General features: G+C 41.6%; 1 protein-coding gene across 2 annotated transcripts in view; it reads right to left on the bottom strand.

The window, feature by feature from the left end:
• Positions 1 to 4,187: 4,187 nt before the first annotated feature.
• PIK3CD (phosphatidylinositol-4,5-bisphosphate 3-kinase catalytic subunit delta) overlaps positions 4,188 to 13,868 on the bottom strand; it is a 70,898-nt gene continuing 61,217 nt past the window's right edge. For both annotated transcript variants that reach the window (XM_056542865.1, XM_056542866.1), the window contains exons 19-23: positions 9,526 to 9,693; positions 9,317 to 9,440; positions 8,710 to 8,855; positions 6,239 to 6,371; positions 4,188 to 5,021 (exon numbers count right to left, since the gene is read on the bottom strand). In XM_056542865.1, the coding sequence (XP_056398840.1) occupies positions 4,884 to 5,021; positions 6,239 to 6,371; positions 8,710 to 8,855; positions 9,317 to 9,440; positions 9,526 to 9,693 (709 nt within the window). In that variant the 3' untranslated portion in view covers positions 4,188 to 4,883. The remainder of the gene's footprint in view (positions 5,022 to 6,238; positions 6,372 to 8,709; positions 8,856 to 9,316; positions 9,441 to 9,525; positions 9,694 to 13,868) is intronic.

A 13,868-nucleotide genomic window follows, 5' to 3' on the forward strand; every position in this document is an offset into this window, starting at 1 on the left:
AGTCTGATGGGATGTACCACTTGCACCCCCCCCCCCCCCCCCCCCGGTCTGATTTGTAGAATACCATACAGAATAAAAAGCCCTATATAACACATCGCAGGCATAAGAGGGTACTGTAAAGGCCGTAGTGCCCATGAGCGAGCTCCAGGCCAAAAGTATGAGGCCTTGGGGGTAATTTGCTGGAAGCTTCTGCAGTAAATGGGACAGGATACAGCAGACGTCCACACATCGCTGTCTTGTGAAAACTTCTCTCTCCAGAACATTTAGGCCCCATCTATCCTAGTGAGGAGTTATCCCTATAGCAGTGATGGCGAACCTGTGGCACATAGAGCCTCCTCTGTGAGCACGCAGCGATAGTTCGCCATAGATCTTTTCAGGACACAAGGATGTCCCGGTTACCTTTCTGCGGCACCGCGTTAACTTTAAGGGGCCCCCGGGAGGTAGCGCATGCAGGGACGTCACTGACATTCTGTGCGTGCCCCCAGAGTATCGAGGAGGAGGACGGGTAAGTTACCAACTACACTTCAGCTTTGGTGCTCCGACCACCGCTCCTCCGGCCCCGGGACCTACTGCTATGGCCTTTAGGCCTTAACAGTAGGTTGTGACCCCTGACCAGAGGAGCGGTGGACGGAGCAGTACACAGACATATAGCCTTCAGCCATACACTGTATATGACTGAAGGCTGTATGTATGCGGGGGAACTATGCTGCCAACCTAATGAGGGGGAACTATACTGCCAACCTAATGTGGGGGGGGGAACTATACTGCATCGGACCGACGGGGTAATGTAGGAAGGTGAGTTAAAGTTTATTTTGTTTATATATTGCTGTGCCCAGGCTGCAAAAATAAAACATCTTGCACTTCAGTTGTCCTTTAAACCTCAGTTTTCTGATCTAATTGCTGTGCTGGCACTTTCAGGGAAAAAAGTTGGCGTGCATCACGGTTTGGGCACTCGGGCTCACAAAAGGTTCGCCATCACTGCACTATAGGATTGTCCATATCTAATCAACAACGGTTACTTTCCACCACTAGGGGGAGCTTGTTGCACATGGTTTTATTGTTGTGTTAAGGCTAAGTTTCCTTATTTTTTTTTTTTTTTTTTGCGTTTTTTCATGTTGAGCCAATGGCATTTTTTTTCCCATAGAAGCCTATCGGAGTAAAAAAAAAAAAAAGGCCAAGAAAAACGCAATGTGGGTTTTAACTTTGGTGTTTTTCCAGGCAGTTTTTATTCATTTTTTTACTTTAGCGTTCCAAAAAAGTGATGGAGATACCCTATGAAATTTTATTTAGAAAAAATAAATAAAAAAAGTACCATTAAAAAAAAAATTATAAAGAGTAGTGATGGAAAAAGTTGTATTAACTAAATATTTTTTACATTTTTAAACAGGGATCAATTGATGTGTGTGGGCGGGCCACAAAAAATATAGCAGACAATAATAAAAATGTAGTGTGTGTTTCACTTTAATTATTTTTAAACCTTTTTTAGGCAGTAGTACTACTTCCAGCATGGAATACACTGTTTGATGATGGGAGTAGTAGTACCTGTACTAATTGACAGATCGCCCGGGTCAGTTGTGATCCTTCTGTATAATGTATAGATGCGGCCAGCCGCTCTTCTATGGTCCCCTGCACTGACGTATATATGTATACACACACACACATTCATATTTCCCGCAGAGCTATGATTGGCCAGTTGGTTCCAGCCAATCATAACTGTGGGAAATATGAATAGGTGTGTGTGTATATATAATCATTGCAGGTTGACTAGAGATGAGCGAAGTTACAGTGATTCGATTCGTCACAAACTTCTCGGCTCGGCAGTTGCTGACTTTATCCTGCATACATTAGTTCAGCTTTCAGGTGCTCCGGTGGCTGGAGACTCTTTCCTAGGACTGTATCCACCTTTTCCAGCCACCGGAGCACCTGAAAGCTGAACTAATTCATGCAGGATAAAGTCCGCAACTGCCGAGCCGAGAAGTTTGTGACGAATCGAATTACTAACTTTGCTCATCTCTACAGAGGACCATAGAAGAGCGGCTCCCAGCATGGAGCACACTCTGCTCCATGCTGGGATCTGTAGTACCTGCATTAATAGACAGATTGCAACAGGTGTCAGAAGTTACACTCGCTGCGATCTGTCTATTAATGCAGGTACTACAGCTCCCAGCATGTAGTAATAGTACCTGCAGTTAAGGACAGATCACAGAGGGTGTCACTCCTGACACCCGATGCGATCGTCCTATCTATTGCATAGATGCGGAGTGGCTTTATCCTGCGCTCACATCTCTGCTCGGTACTCCGGCCAGCCACTCACTCATTCATATTTCCCTCTGAGTGGTGATTTGGCGGCCACCATCCGGCCAATCCCCACTCTGGGCGGAAAATTCTATTCACATCATTGGCCGGAGTACAGTGCAGAGATGTGAGCGCTGTATAGAGCCGCTCCACATCGCCTATATTGTGCACGATCGAATCGGGTGTCAGGAGTGACACCCGGGGCGATCTGTCTTATTACAGGAACTACTACCATCATGGAACAGTGTGTTCCATGATGGGAGTAGTAGTACTACCTAAAAAAATTGGGAAAAAGTGACACACATACACTTTATTAAAAGTAAAAAAAAAAAAAAAAAATACTCCAAAGGGGCTAAAAATGCAATTTCCACTCAAATGCAAAGACGCCAGAAAAAACATCAGACACAGGAAATTGCACTGGCGTTTTTTCAGTGAAAAAAAACCTAAAACAAGTGGAAACTTAGCCTAAAGGAGTTATATAACTATGCAATGTGAATTGTAATCTTTACCAAGCACATACCCAGTTTCTCTCCAGGCAGGAAGTCCAGGAGTTCTTATCACATTGATGACTAGCGTCTACTGTAGACACTTCATGCTCAGAGAGCTGACAGCTTCAGTGTCCCTGATTGGCTGGAGGGCAATACACACCTCCCTGCGCACTCTCTCAGCAGCCGCTCCCTGCAGCTCACATAGGAATTATTTTATCTTATACTTTTGTTTCTCATACAAAGCTGCAGGATCTGTAAACAAGAGAATTGTTAAAAACCAGACATTCACTTAAAAAGGGAAGATCCCTTTAGGGTGTATTCATACGTACCGTATCCTGCACATATTTGATGTGCAGATATGAAGCTGTGTGCAGTCTTTTAGTTTACATTAAAATCTGCAGCATCATGTATGCACGGGATACTGTACATGCGAGTGAATACACCCTTCCAGTATCTTTCTCTAGAGCAGTGTTTCCCCAACCAGGGTGCCTCCAGCTGTTGCAAAACGACAACTCCCAGTATGCACGGACAGCCTTAGGCTGTCTGTGCATACTGGGAGTTGTTGTTTTGCAACAACTGGAGGCACCCTGGTTGGGGAAACACTGCTCCAGATCATATTAAACCGTATGCGTTTTTTTTGTTTTAACATGGGAGTCAATGGGAACCGTACAGAACTGTTTGTGCGTACTGTTCCATCCGGTTTTCAGCATACGGTTTTTGACTTCGCACAGTTTTTTTTTTCTTGGAATTTCAAACAAACAAGTGAAACTTTATTCATAATGGAATGAAAAGTTTAAAACCTATAAGTTTTTTTTTCTTCTTAAAAAAAAAAAAAAAACGGATGCAACCGGACATCATTTTTCAAACCGTATACAGATAAAACTTTCTACACACGTTTTGATACAGTTTAGTCAGGTTTTCAAGAATCAGTTTTGTTTTTTAAATAAAAAACCTGATAAAAAAAACTGTATTGCAAAAACGTAGTGTGAACCCAGCCTTAGAAAGACCATAGAACAAGGCACTATGTAGTCTTAGGGGGAGATTTATCAAAACCCGGCCCGTAGTAACCAATCCGCTCGCCTCTGCAAAATAAAAGAAGCAATCTGATTCGTTACAATAGGCCAGGTTTTGATAAATCTCCCCCTTAGAGTCTTCTATGAACGAAGCTCTTGCCAAGTGTGGGGTCCTCTGAATACACCAGTGTTTCCCAACCAGGGTGCCTCCAGCTGTTGCAAAACTACAACACCCAGCATGGCCCGGACAGCCGAAGGCTGTCCGGGCCATGCTGGGTGTTGTAGTTTTGCAACAGCTGGAGGCACCCTGGTTGGGAAACACTGGAATACACTAATATCCAGGTAAAAAAAAAAAAAGAAGACATAAAAGCCTTACACCAGAGGACGTCTGTCTCTGTTCAAACACGTACAATGTACACCTTTATTAACATAATTACAAGGGGAGGTGTTTATTGCAACAAATAAAGAGCTTCTTCTGGTCCGGACCATTTAAAAAGCTTGCCGAGAACTACAGGTAGTCTGTGACGACATGACATCAGTGCAAGATCTGCCATTTATGGGTCAGAAGTCCCTGCAGACCCAGTACTCTGGAACCAGTAGCACTTGCGAAGCTACCGCTCCCAGGGCATGCTGGGCGTTTTAGTTGGACAACAGCTGCAGGCTACAGAGCACTGCTGTAGAACAAAACCCAGTGCAACAAGCCTGGAATGAGGAGAGTCCAGCATCATGGAGTCTCGGTAGGAACCAATTCACACAGCGTCGGGAGATGAGGCCACCACAGCCCGTCATACAGAGGAGTCATTGTAAGTCAGCGACCAACGCGAGACGAATCCAGCAGCCTCATGCTAAAGGGAGCTAAGTGCTGATGGCTGCGGACAAATCCCTGGAGTATTCCAAATTGGCAAGGCTGAGCCCACGGTGATGCCAGGAACCGGGCGGTGCCCAATAAGCAACAGAACAGATGTTACTGTGAAAAATCCCAAAGCTCGTAGATGTGAAGAGGAACATGGAGTCTATGGAGAGAGCGCTCTTGTGCCTTAAGATCCAAATATTGTATCAAAACCCAAATAAATTTTGTCCTTTTCCATCACTGTCTATTGTCTTTGGATACAGTGTGCGCGAACCAATTCACTTTGGTCTTCCAGCTTTCCCGCAGGGCCTCATTGAACTTCACCCGGAACTGCTTCAATGCATCTTCATCGCTCTTCCCAAGTGCTAAGGAGTCCTGGACCGAGGGACAAAGACAACAAAAGTTAGATCCCAGCCCTAGGTAACACATATTTCTAGAGGACACTTCTATTAGTTCCTTTTCGCAGTGTAAAGAATGGAGATTTTACTCTACTTGTCATGCCTTGTACACCACTGCAACCTAGTACTACTGCAACAGTAGTATGGTGCTCATGGTTACACTGACGGGCTGTCCAGGCATTTTTAAGATATGGGACCCGTTGCTAAAATGCTTATTAGGTTTAGTGTGCAATGGAGGCTGGAGAAGGGCTGCCGAGCTTCCCTGCCTCTGTCCTGTATGCTGCTCTATGCCTGCCCATCATTCTTCACTCTCACGTCCTAGTCGTTACGATGTAAGAGTGAAGATTAACCAGGGGCAAAAACACCAGAGCGCTCACATGGCCGCAGGCTTTTACGTTACTAGGACATGGCATAGCGCAGCATACAGGAAAGAGGCAGGGAAGCTCGGCAGGCCTTCTCCGATGTGCACTTAGCATTCTAGCAATGCGGACCATATATTGGAAACTCCTGGACCAATTTAAGTAAGAGTGCATACACACCACGTTTGTGCTATACAGTTCCTGTATACGGTTTCAAGTTAAAAACCGTATGGAACTGTATCGAAAACCGTATGCATTGACTTAACATTGTAAACCGTATGTCAAACGCATCATCCGGTTTAGTCCGTTTTGCGTCTTATATGGTTTTGTCAGTTTTTTTTTTTTTTTTTTTTTTTACCTGTATCCAAAACCGTAGTCTACCACGTTTTTTGGTGCGGGTGAAAAACGTTATTAAACTGTATAAGTTTTTATTTTTTATTTATTATTTATTTTTTTTAACATGGGAGTCAATGGGAACCATAGAGAACTGTATGTGCGCACGGTTACATCCGGATTTCACCATACGGTTTTTGACTTTGCACAGTTGTTTTTCTTGGAATTTCAATCAAACAAGTGAAACTTTATTCAAAATGGAGTGAAAAGTTAAAAACATATACGGTTTTTTCTTTAAAAAACAGATGCAGCCGGACATCATTTTTCAAAGCGTATACGGTTTTCAGTCAGGTTTTGAGGAATCCTTTTTTTCATCAAAAACCTGATACGGGAGCTGCAAAAACGTGGTGTGCATGCAGCCTAATACATCATTTTACTCCTGTTCACCCAGTGTATTGGGTTTAGCGCAGGAGAACATCCTGTCCGTTTATAAGACATTTACCTTGAGATACTGGATATCTTTCGAGCAGGTAAGTTCAGGCAATCCGGCCGCTTTCATCAGTGCAAACAAGTTAAGGAAGAGGGCACCATGGCATCGGAGGATGGTGTAAGCTTTTTCACAGTAATCCCGGAACCTGCAAAACCAAAATAATGGAGAATTGTTAGTCCATGGCCCAGATTTATCAAACTGTGTGGGAGAAAAGGGGGAGGGATTTTTCCACAACAACCAATCACAGCTCTGGTAAAGTGAAAGCTGAGCTGTAATTGGTTGCTGTGGGAAAATCCCTCAACTTTTTCTCACACACAGTTTGATAAATCTGGGCCATGTACAAAACTTCTGTCCTGAGACTAGCAGGATGTAGCCATCATGTCCCCACTTCTGTAACATACAGGGGGGCAAAAAAGTATTTAGTCAGCCACCAATTGTGCAAGTTCTCCCACTTAAAAAGATGAGAGAGGCTGCAATTTTCACCGTAGGTTATAACCTCAACTATGAGAGACAGAATGAGAACATTTTTTCTCATTTTTAAAGAATTTATTAGCAAATTATAGTGGAAAATAAGTATTTGGTCACCTACATACAAGCAAGATTTCTGGCTCTCACAGACCTGTAACGTCTTCTTTAAGAGTCTCCTCTGTCCTCCACTCGTTACCTGTATTAATGACACCTGTTTGAGGTTGTGGACAGGTGTTTTTTATACTGATAAGTTCAAACAGTCACACTCCAAACTATGACCAAGACCAAAAAGCTGTCAAAGGACACCAGAAACAAAATTGTAGACCTGCACCAGGCTGGGAAGACTGAATCTGTAATAGGCAAGCAGCTTGGTGTGAAGAAATCAACTGTGGGAGCAATTATTAGAAAATGGAAGACATACAAGACCACTGATAATCTCTCTCGATCTGGGGCTCCACGCAAGATCTCACCCCGTGGTGTCAAAATGATCACAGGAACGGTGAGCAAAAATCCCAGAACCACACGGGGACCTAGTGAATGACCTGCAGAGAGCTAGGACCAAAGTAACAAAGACTACTATCAGTAACACACTATGCCACCAGGGACTCAAATCATGCAGTGTCAGACGTGTCCCCCTGCTTAAGCCAGTACATGTCCGGGCCCATCTGAAGTTTGCCAGAGAGCATTTGGATGATCCAGAAGAGGATTGGGAGAATGTCATATGGTCAGATGAAACCAAAGTAGAACTTTTTGGTAAAAACTCAACTCGTCGTGTTTGGAGGAGAAAGAATGCCGAGTTGCATCCAAAGAACACCATACCTACTGTGAAGCATGGGGGTGGAAACATCATGCTTTGGGGCTGTTTTTCTACTAAGGGACCAGGAGGACTGATCTGTGTAAAGGAAAGAATGAATGGGGATATGTATCGTGAGATTTTGAGTGAAAACCTTCTTCCATCAGCAAGGGCATTGAAGATGAAACATGGCTGGGTCTTTCAGCATGACAATGATCCCAAACACATCACCCGGGCAAGGAAGGAGTGGCTCCGTAAGAAGCATTTCAAGATCCTGGAGTGGCCTAGCCAGTCTCCAGATCTCAACCCCATAGAAAACATTTGGAGGGAGTTGAAAGTCTGTGTTGCCCAGCGACAGCCCCAAAACATCACTGCTCTAGAGGAGATCTGCATGGAGGAATGGGCCAAAATACCAACAGTGTGTGAAAACTAGAGATGAGAGAACTTCTAGTAAATTCGATTCGTCACGAACTTCTCGGCTCGGCAGTTGATGACTTTTCCTGCGTAAATTAGTTCAGCCTTCAGGTGCTCCGGTGGGCTGGAAAAGGTGGATACATTCCTAGGAAAGAGTCTCCTAGGACTGTATCCACCTTTTCCAGCCCACCGGAGAACCGGAAAGCTGAACTAATTTATACAGGAAAAGTCATCAACTGCCGAGCCGAGAAGTTCGTGACGAATCAAATTTACTGTAAGTTCGCTCATCTCTAGTGAAAACCTTGTGAAGACTTACAGAAAACATGTGACCTCTGTCACTGCCAACAAAGGGTGCATAACTAAGTATTGAGATTAACTTTTGTTATTGACCAAATACTTATTTTCCACCATAATTTGCTAATAAATTCTTTAAAAATCAGACAATGTGATTTTATTGATTTTTTTTCTCATTCTGTCTCTCATAGTTGATGTTATAACCTATGATGAAAATTACAGGTGCCTCATCTTTATAAGTGGGAGAACTTGCACAATTGGTGGCTGACTAAATAATTTTTTTTGCCCCACTGTATATTAAGGTTTCATTAATTGCCCCCCCCCCCCCCCCCCAATCTTTCCTCTAGACCAGTGTGCCTCCAGTTGTTGAAAACTGCAACTCCTATCAAGCACGCACAGCCAACGGCAGTCAGTGTATGTTGGGCATTGTAGTTCTGCAACAGCTGGAGGCACCCATGGTTGGGAAACTCTGATATAGGTCATCACCCTAAATTAGATTTTACAGCATTCTCACCTCTCAAACTTCTCGCTGTTGTTGGTTTTCCCCTGCTGGATAACGTGCACAAAATCATACGTCAGGATAAAGGGAACACGTTCTCGGTTGAAGCCAAATTTGGTTTTAAAGTTACCCAGGAAGTGACCGAAATCAATGTGGAACAGCTGGAATATAAAGGGACACCATGTGAGGTAAAAAAAAAAAAAATATATACATATATATATACACACAAATAAAAAAAATTATATATATATAATTTGTGTGTATATGTATATATTTTTTTATATTTATAAATATATATATATATATATATATATATACACACACACACACACACACTAAAAAAATATATATGTACATCTAAATAAATATATCTAAATATATTATATATACAAAAAATATATATGTGTGTGTATATATATATATATATACACACAAAAAAAAAATATATATATATTATGTATACATTTAAAAAAAAAAAAAAAAAAAAAAAAATTATATATATATATATATATATATATATATATATATATATATATATATATATATATATATATATATATAAATATAAATATATAGTGTAAGGCTCGTAGTAATACAATATAGCTATACCGTCATCCCATACCTGCCCAGTTTCACGTATCATGATATTGTCGCTGTGTCGATCCCCAATGCCCAGAACATACGTTGCTACACAGTAGCCAGCACAGGACAGGGTGAACTCCTCAATCGCTCGCTCCAGGGCTTCCCTATCGGATCAGTAACAAGTCCGGAATGGTCACTTTCCATACAGCAGTAAGGAGGATACGTACACGGCTCTTCTCTGGTACTCACCCTGGGTTCTTGCTCTTTAACCAGTTCAGCAGGGCGTCCTTATTGAACGCCGCAGTTGCTGCCATGTTACTTTTGTTACGCTGGATGTTGGCAATGGTGTCCGAGTGCATGACGACTTCAATAAGACCCGTCTTGTCTCCTGTCGATAGGCAGCCATAAGGGGTGACCCTGGTACAGGGAAGACAAGCAATCCATTACTAGTTCTAGATCATTCTGCAGCACTGCAATGTAGTTCCCAATTATTTAGCAACGATCACTGAAAAAATTGGATGTACTCGTCCAGTAGCTAGATCAAACAATTCATCACTGACCAAAAAAACTAGCTAAAAAATTACTTATTTTACATAAAAAGGAAGAAAAAAAAATTTCAAGGAAGTTCCAAATAGTCCAATAGTTCCAAAGTAGTACAAAAGGTTAACAAAAAAAAACTGATAAGTAGGCAAGTATTACTTAAAGGGGTACTCCAGTGGAAAACCATTTTTTTTTTTTCAAATCAACTGATGCAAAAAATCTTAAGAAAATAAATAAAAATAATAAAAATCTTAATCCTTCCAGTACCAAGCTGCTGTATACTCCACAGGAAGTGCTTTTCTTTTTGAATTTCTTTTCTTTCTGTCCACAGTGCTCTCTGCTGACACCTCTGTCCATGTCAGAAACTGTCCAGAGCAGGAGAGGTTTGCTATGGGGATTGGGTCCTGCTCTGGACAGTTCCTGAGACAGACAGAGGTGTCAGCAGAGAGCACTGTGGTCAGACAGAAAGGAAGTTCTTTTCTTTTTGAATATCCTGTGTAGCAGCTGATAAGTACTGGAATAATTAAATGTGCACTGTCAGATACAAAAACTTCTGATATGTTGTAAAGCATGTATAACCAATAGGTTTTGTAATTGCTTTCAATAGAAAATTTTCAGTATTTCATACAGAAAAAGCCAGTCAAACAACTGCCCCCCCCCCTGCCTGCTTGAACACATACTAGTCCTGCTGTGTCCATGCGTCATCACCTATGTCATGGACACACTTCCTTGATTGACAGCTGTGAGTGCAGGGCTCAGAGCTGGAGGAAAAATCCTCCCACTGTCATCTTGTGTCCCGCTACTGTCAGTGAGGACATGCTGGGAGTTGTAGTTTTGCTAATGCTAGGGGAGATGTGAGCAGACAGCATACTGAGGGAGGGGGCGGAGACCTTCACAGTGAGGCCACGCCCCCTCCCTATGAGAGGAATTCAGACTAGTGAGCTAAATTAAAAGTGTAATAAATAAAGGCGCTAGACACATAAAAATTAGATGTACATGGTCAGGATTAGGTACTGAGTGATACATTAAAAAAAATTTTTGTTGGATCTGACGGGTACACTTTAAGATGATTAACTAGAAGTAATTTACAAATCTGTTTAATTTTCTGTCCCCAGTTGATGAAAAAAAAAATTAAAATAAAAAGGGTAGTCTGGCGAAATACAACTTATCCCCTATGCACAGGTTAGGGTATATGTGTCTGATCGCGGGGATTCGGCCGAAGAGGCCCAAATTCTGTACTCCGGCATCTCCAGCGCTCCCATAGAAATAAATGGAGCATGTGTTCTTCATAGCATGCGCTCCGGTCATAGAAACGGGTATCAGGCAGGAGATCGTGAGGGGGTCCCAGCGATCGAATCCCCCGCAATCTGACACTTATCTCCTATTCTGTGGATAGGGGATAATGTGCAGTTCTCTGGACTACCCCTTTACGTATAACAACTTACATGTATTAGAGCAAAAGTACAAGACAATGTAGATAGAAACTTTTCCGGTAAACAACACATAAATGTAATTCTTATAGAATGAACGTAATACGTGTAGGGGGAAGAAAAATAAAAAAAAGTCCTCTCCAACTTGAAGGGCGCCCTTGTCTACAATTCCCTATACTAATTCAAACAATTGATCATCAATGTGTTTGCTAAGAACAATAAAATTGTACGATCTAAAATCGTCCCAATTTCTAGAAAATGTCCTGACGCGTTTCCCTGTATATAAAAGATATACAAAAATATGGTTCATCAGGGGACTATACGGATAGTGTAATGTAATGGAGTGGAGTGGAGTGGTGAATGATAGCAGCACAGTCACAAGATATATAATCAATAGACATTCAGTGACTTCTCGGAGCCGTCTCTTCTCTGGACAATTCAATTAGCGAAACGTTCCAGCAGATGGCGCCAGAACCCTTGAAGAAGGCAGAAGTGCAAACAGAAGTAGCCGAGCTGCCAGGGTCTCCCTGGCTGGAAGGACTGTATGATGACCAACACTTTACTATGTATTTCTGCATATACCTAATACGGTATATCAGTGACTAACAACCTGTGGCTCTCTAGTCGTTGGCGGCTGTCATGGAATATTAGAAGTTTTAGTTCAGTGGTATCCAAACTGTGGACCTGAAGCTGTTGCAAAACTACAACTCCCTGCATTCCCGGACAGCCGTTGGCTGTCTGGGCATGCTGGGAGTTGTAGTTTTCCAACAGCTTCAGGTCCACAGTTTTATGCCTTTAACATCTGGAGAGCCACATACTGGCGTGGACTGTACCAGTCATTGTGGAGAATTGCCCTGAGAAGTGGTGGTCACTCAATTGGTCAAAAGAAAAGGAACTGACATGACAATATATGTATATATCACTTTAAAGAGTACCTGTCACCAAATAAAACTTTTAATATAGTGTTCCTTGTGTAATTAGCAGTCACTTTCCCGTTCACTTGCTTTTAAAATTATCAACATAAATAGGTTTAAAATGTAATAGAAAAAACGGCCACTAGGTGGCTCTGTTCTGTTCCCTGCCACAATTAACCCCTTAAGGACCAGGCCATTTTATACCTTAAGGACCGGAGCGTTTTTTGCAATTCTGACCACTGTCACTTTAAACATTAATAACTCTGGAATGCTTTTAGTTATCATTCTGATTCTGAGATTGTTTTTTCGTGACATATTCTACTTTAACTTAGTGGTAAAATTTTATGGTAACTTGCATCTTTTCTTGGTGAAAAATCCCAAAATTTGATGAAAAAAATGAAAATTTTGCATTTTTCTAACTTTGAAGCTCTCTGCTTATAAGGAAAATGGATATTCAAAATATATTTTTTTTGGGTTCACATATACAATAAGTCTACTTTATGTCTGCATCATAAAATGAGTTATGAGTTTTTACTTTTGGAAGACACCAGAGGGCTTCAAAGTTCAGTAGCAATTTTGAAATTTTTCACAAAATTTTCAAACTCACTATTTTTCAGGGACCAGTTCAGTTTTGAAGTGGATTTGAAGGGTCTTCATATTAGAAATACCCCATAAAAGACCCCATTATAAAAACTACACCCCCTAAAGTATTCAAAAAAACATTCAGTAAGTGTATTAACCCTTTAGGTGTTTCACAGGAATAGCAGCAAAGTGAAGGAGAAAATTCAAAATCTTCATTTTTTACACTCGCATGTTCTTGTAGACCCAATTTTTGAATTTTTGCAAGGGATAAAAAGGAGAAAATTTTTACTTGTATTTGAAACCCAATTTCTCTAGAGTAAGCACATACCTCATATGTCTATGTTAATTGTTCGGCGGGCGCAGTAGAGGGCTCAGAAGGGAAGGAGCGACAAATGGTTTTTTTGGGGCATGCCGCATTTAGGAAGCCCCTATGGTGCCAGGACAGCAAAAAAAAAACACATGGCATACCATTTTGGAAACTAGACCCCTCGGGGAACGTAACAAGGGGTAAAGTGAACCTTAATACCCTACAGGTGTTTCACGACTTTTGCATATGTAAAAAAATATATATTTTTTTTACCTAAAATGCTTGGTTTCCCAAAATTTTTACAATTTTAAAAAGGGTAATAGCAGAAAATACCCCCCCAAAATTTGAAGCCCAATTTCTCCCGATTCAGAAAACACCCCATATGGGTGTGAAAAGTGCTCTGCTGGCGCACTACAGGTCTCAGAAGAGAAGGAGTCACATTTGGCTTTTTGAAAGCGAATTTTGCTCTGGGGGCATGCAGCATTTAGGAAGCCCCTATGGTGCCAGGACAGCAAAAAAAAAAAACACATGGCATACCATTTTGGAAACTAGACCCCTCGGGGAACGTAACAAGGGGTAATTTGAACCTTAATACCCTACAGGTGTTTCACGACTTTTGCATATGTAAAAAAATATATATTTTTTTTACCTAAAATGCTTGGTTTCCCAAAATTTTTACAATTTTAAAAAGGGTAATAGCAGAAAATACCCCCCAAAATTTGAAGCCCAATTTCTCCCGATTCAGAAAACACCCCATATGGGTGTGAAAAGTGCTCTGCTGGCGCACTACAGGTCTCAGAAGAGAAGGAGTCACATTTG

The sequence above is a fragment of the Hyla sarda genome, chromosome 10 (assembly GCF_029499605.1).
Source record: "Hyla sarda isolate aHylSar1 chromosome 10, aHylSar1.hap1, whole genome shotgun sequence".
In the NCBI taxonomy this organism is placed as follows: domain Eukaryota; kingdom Metazoa; phylum Chordata; class Amphibia; order Anura; family Hylidae; genus Hyla; species Hyla sarda.